This window comes from Nanorana parkeri, unplaced genomic scaffold (genome assembly GCF_000935625.1).
Source record: "Nanorana parkeri isolate BGI_ZX_2015 unplaced genomic scaffold, ASM93562v1 scaffold76, whole genome shotgun sequence".
NCBI lineage: Eukaryota > Metazoa > Chordata > Amphibia > Anura > Dicroglossidae > Nanorana > Nanorana parkeri.
Window position 1 is genome coordinate 2,631,798 of NW_017306344.1, and position 5,741 is coordinate 2,637,538.

General features: G+C 40.2%; 1 protein-coding gene across 1 annotated transcript in view; it reads right to left on the reverse strand.

Moving 5' to 3' along the window:
- The window catches only part of CSMD2 (CUB and Sushi multiple domains 2), a 323,219-nt gene extending 317,898 nt beyond the window's left edge, over positions 1–5,321 (reverse strand). Inside the window, exons 1-2 of the mRNA XM_018576748.1 lie at positions 5,154–5,321; positions 2,527–2,594 (exon numbers count right to left, since the gene is read on the reverse strand). Of these exons, the coding sequence (XP_018432250.1) occupies positions 2,527–2,594; positions 5,154–5,321 (236 nt within the window). The remainder of the gene's footprint in view (positions 1–2,526; positions 2,595–5,153) is intronic.
- Positions 5,322–5,741: the final 420 nt, after the last annotated feature.

Consider the following 5,741-nt stretch of genomic DNA (forward strand, 5'->3'; position numbering starts at 1 on the left):
TGCAATAGCCAATAGCAAACTAGCTATTGCACCCGCCCACTGCTGCTGTCAATCAGCAGAGGGGGACCTGCAGTTCTCCATCAGGTCCCCCTCTGGGATTCGGCTATTTACTGACTGCTGTTCGGCATCTATGAGAATAGATCGAACAGCAGCGAGTAGCCATCTTAGCCGATCAAGATGTTGGATAGGCTGAGTCGAACTCCTTCTGCACTTCGGGTCGGCTGAACATGCTCAGCATGTTCGGCCGACCCGAAGCCATGTGAAGCAAGCCGATGTACGGCTGATTTCAGCCGATGTACGGCTGAAATCAGCCGTACCAGCCTGAAGTGAATAGCCGAACAGTGTTCGGCTCACTTCACTTCAGGTCGGTCATTCACTCGGCTGCCTACGGCAGCTTAGTGAATAGACCCCTAAGTGAAAAAAAGTTTTGGCTCTATGTGCACTTTAAGGTTTCAAATATCAATAATTGATATGTTTGGTAAGCTATGCCTTATTGAAGATGAACTCTAGACACACAGCTTAATGCAGTTTTGTGATCCAGGTACACCTGCCAGACAGCACTACCAGATCCTTCACTTCATCAACAGCAGAGCTTGAGCAAGAGAGTCAATGAAAGAACTTCAGCACACTGATGATTCATTGATGAACTCACTTTACTTGACAGCTACTGCTATGCACTGATTAAATGCCAGTCAGTCTTTTTGATTCAGGTACCCCTACCAGACAGTAATAGCAGATCCTTCATTCCATCAACAGCAGAGCTTGAGCAAGAGAGTCAATGAAAGAGCTTCAGCACACTGATGATTCATTGATGAACTCACTTTACTTGACAGCTACTGCTATGCACTGATTGGCTTCTAGTTCTCACCCTCCCAATTAGAATTTTACAGTGCCAAGGGATTACAGGAGGCTAATATCAAGATAGATCCCAGCACTTCCACGAGTTGTATTTAAAAATATATTCATTTATTTTTATATTGAAAACATACTTTTTAAAGTGGTGTTTTTATACCTGTCTGGAGTTTAGATTTGTAAAAAAAGCCACCTTATTGTGCAATTGGCCTAGGCAGTCCAATATAGCATTGCAAACCAGGAAAAAAGTGTTAACACTGGTTTCTGGGCCTAAACAGACAATATTTAGCTGTTCAGGCACAGTAGGAGATTTACACGCTTTAATGATTCCTAAAAGTGTGTTCTATATTTCACTATGAAGACAGCAGTTTAATACAGGAAAACCGGTTTTATAAAATTGTTTATATGATGCAGTTAAATGGAAAATCTTTCAGACCTAGAAAAGTAGTGTTTACAGCACAGGCTGAGAACAAGAGTTTGATATTTACCGGGGATCGCCGTGTGTTATAACACCCAAGCACAACTAGGTTTGGAGGTTTCATACTCTTTCAGACCACTTTCAAAGTAGACTATATACCAGGGGTCGGCCTTCCAGTTGTGCTTTAGCTACAAATTCCATCATGCCTCTGCCTCTGGGAGTCATGCCTGTAACTGTCTGTCTTGTAATACCTCATGGGACTTGTAGTTCCAGAACCGCTGGAGGGCCAGAGTTTGCCTACCCCTGCTATATATGGTCTCATTAACTTAAAAGGGATACCAAAGCACTAACCTACCAAAAGAAATAATTGGGAAAAAGAACACACACCCAAAGACAGTTTTGGCTCCATTCTGATATAAGAGGTAACTGAGCATAATCAACACAGCACATTAGCACTGGAAACCTAGCAAGGGAGATTTAAGCAAAAATATGATGAACACCTGTCCCTAATGTCTGGGGCCCATTCACACCAGTGTGCACATACAATACATGCATTGGTGCGCTTTGGTGCCATTAACTGCGAACAACACCCCAATCCACCTTTCCAATGCACTTGCGTTAAACAGATTACAGCAGAATGCACTGGTGTGATTGGGCTTTCAATCTCTCCTTCTGTTACTATCATTAAAACGTAACTTATGTGTAGTTTTGGAAACAGTGTAAGGTGTAGGGAATGGTTAGAGCCCCTTCAAGTATCTTATTTGCTTTCTGTGTCCTAGTAGCTAACAAAATTGCAGGGGTTATAACCATTCCATATTCTATTCAAAACAAAACCAAAAAATTGGGCTAGATGTATACTTTAACAGGTACCTAACTCCAACATCTAAACCCCTAAAGAGGACCTTCAGCCAGGATTTGGGATGCTTTCCCATTAACCCATGGTTAAGCCTGGTGATATCACGCTTGCCTACAGGAAGCTATGACTAAATCTGGACAATAGCCAGGGTGTGTGGTGGACATTTGTAAAGAGTTTCCTTACTGTTTTAGCACAGCATTTTTGTTACTTTTTTCCATTGTTTCCCCATTTTTCCATTTTCATGCAACTCTAGCCATTTAATTAGCCTTTAAAGAGTCATAACTCTATAGCTCTAACGGAACAGGGCTTTCAGGTATGGGAGAGCATGTGACATCCCCCATGTGACAGAGTATGGGCCTGCACAACCAAGCACAGGAGCTTACCCAGGAAGAACTCCTACAGGGTGAAGGTGAATATATCTGTGCAAATATCTGTGCAGAAACCCAACAGTCCTTTGTCAAGGAACACCTGTATGGAAATAACATTACAAGTCACAAATAAACTCCTTCCACCCCAGCACCACATTCTGATGTGTTATTAACATATACACGAAAACCCATAAACACACAAACATTTTTTTTGAAGATCTCAAATTTAGCCCTTACTCGTGTTTAAGGTGGGGATACCCAAGCAGCAAACATATGGCTATATGTACTGCTTTTATTACCAGCATCTTTTAGAAGTTGCTAGTTCCCTGGCTGCATTGCTTACTCTCTGACATTGCTACTCATAGAATTGCTGACCCAGTACAAGTGTGCAGGTCAGAAATTATAAGATCACTGGTTGAACAGATTAGCGTGGTCCCGTGACTCGCTTCATAGTAAAAACTAATAGATGGAGGAAATTTGCTGCTTGTATGCCCAGAAAAACTCTCTGTAGAGTGATTCTCCATTTACAGCCATTTGTTCTTATTTTTGTAAGATACTACAGCAATAGCTTTATGTTTCCAGACTCTATGTTCATACATCGGTGTTTACAAGCAAAACACATATAAATCTTTATTTGACAAGGAGAAGTGCAGTGGCGCATAGCAAGCAAAGTGAAGGTTTTTGTACTTCTTAACTACACCAAACTGCAAACCCAATTGCTTGGTATGAGTACCGATATATCTAAATACTGTTTGTACTGTTTCTAAATACTGCTATTAAAATAATGTTGCTAATTACTCAGGACTTTTTCTTTATCACCTTATTTTTTTGTATTAACTTCACAAAAGCATATCAGGGAAATTAAGCATAATCACAATGGTGATACATATTTTACAGAGTAACACATTTATAGTTCAGACTAGTTATCATTTTCTGGAAAATGGAAAGATATGAATATTATTCTCCTCTAAAATGTATTCAGTGGCTGGTTTTAAGTATTAAAACTTTGTTTTAACTCTTTAGCAACTATTGACTATATGAAATTATCAGTAAATCTGCAAAGACTTATAGGACACCTTTCATGAATAAACTACAGGGCTGCCATATCTGGCCTCCTACTGAAAATGCTAGTTGCCTGACTGTCTGGTTTCAGAATTCCTTATCTCCATACTTGTTCCAGGTCAGTGACTCTCAATATTGAAGCAAATGCATCAAGCATGCCAGCCAGGCAGCCAACATTTAAAAAAAGAAAGATCAGCTTTCATCGTTCTCTCATGACAGATGTGCTTTAAGAAATAAACTTTGCCAATAGCTTCTCCTAATTAGATGTATTGCACATGGAAGAGAAAGTGGTTTGGATGCAGTTATGTTGTCTGCTGAGTGGTCCATGACACACATGTGGGCAATAGCCCACCGCCATTAATGCATAGAACATTAACATTAACCAATAAGGCCAATCAAACATTAAAGTGTATTTCCACTTTTGCAGCCAATTTGGGATAACACCTTCTTTATATTTGATACACGTTCCCATTCACATAGCATAACTTACATTTTTCATAATTGTTTCTTGTTATTAGCTATTTCCTTCTATGTAATGTAAAGAAGGGGGCTTGGGAGTTAATATTTAACATAACTAATGCTGTCTGTACTGTGCTGGCAGATCTCACTGTCAGTTGCAAACTAGATTTCAACACTCTGTTCTACTAAAGGGTTCCCCTTTCCTTACTCTACCTAAAATAAAAAAAAAATGTTTTGCCTTTAGTTCTACTTTAAAATCTAAAGTATATGCACAACTCTGTTAAAGTAGAATATCCAGGAAGTGCATTAAAATCATTTTATTTTAAAACCAATTGTAAACATGCCATATCATTGTTTTCTAAAATCTGGTTATGTAATCCTGCTAGTTTGTTGCCTATGTCAAAAGATGCCCCCTAGGAAGAGGAATCGGTGTAAAGGCTAGATAGCAACATGTTACCGTGTTTCCCCGAAAGTAAGACATCCCCCGAAAATAAGACCTAGCGCTATCTTCGGGGATGTCTGTAATATAAGACCTACCCCGAACTAGGTCTTATTTTCGGGGTAGGTCTTATATTACAGACATCCCCGAAGATAGCGCTAGGTCTTATTTTCGGGGTAGGTCTTATATTACAGACATCCCCGAAGATAGCGCTAGGTCTTATTTTCGGGGTAGGTCTTATATTACAGACATCCCCGAAGATAGCGCTAGGTCTTATTTTCGGGGTAGGTCTTATATTACAGACATCCCCGAAGATAGCGCTAGGTCTTATTTTCGGGGTAGGTCTTATATTACAGACATCCCCGAAGATAGCGCTAGGTCTTATTTTCGGGGAAACACGGTATTTATTGCTCTGCCAAACATTCTTTTGGTGTAGAGCGGGGTGGTAAAGTCAATGGAGAGTTACATAGTTACATAGTAGGGGAGGTTGAACAAAGACACGGGTCCATCAGGTTTAACCTATATGGTGTGTGTGTGTGTGTATGATTCTCGGAATTTCAATAACCCAGTATGTTTTGTGAACTGAGGAACTTATCCACGTGTATTTATGTGTTCTGCTGATACAGCTAAATATGGAAGTGAATTCCACATCTTTACCACTTTCAAAAGTAAAATACCCCACACAGTTTTCAGTTATACCTCCTGCCCTCTAATTTCTTGTTGTGCCTTCACATCTTCCTCACGGTACTTACGTTTAATTAGTGCATTCCCAATACTGCTGTCCCCACTGATGAGTTTGTAACTGCGATCATGTCTCCTCTTAAGCACATCTTCTCTAAGGAGAACAATCCTAATTTTCGTAGGCATTCTTGATAACTCAGACCCTCCATTACCCTTATTAATTTGGTTGCCCTTCTCTGAACCTTTTCTAGCTCACAGACATCCCTCTTGAGGATTGGTGACCCTAGTTGCACCGCATACTCAAGATGGGTCCTTACCAGTGTTTTGTAGAAGGGCAAAATGATATTTCTATACCGTGAATAAATCCCTCTTTGATGGAAGATAATATACTACTAGCGCTATTAGCTGCAGTGTGGCACTGCATGCTAATACTGAGTCTGTGGTCTATAGGGACCCCAAGATCCTTCTCCATCTCCGTTTTTCCCCAGTGAAACCCCGTCTAGGGTGTTTTTAGCATGCATATTCTTAACTCCCAAGTGCATAACTTTACATTTATCTAGATTAAAGCTCATCTGTCATATAGCTGCCAACTCTCCAATTTATTCT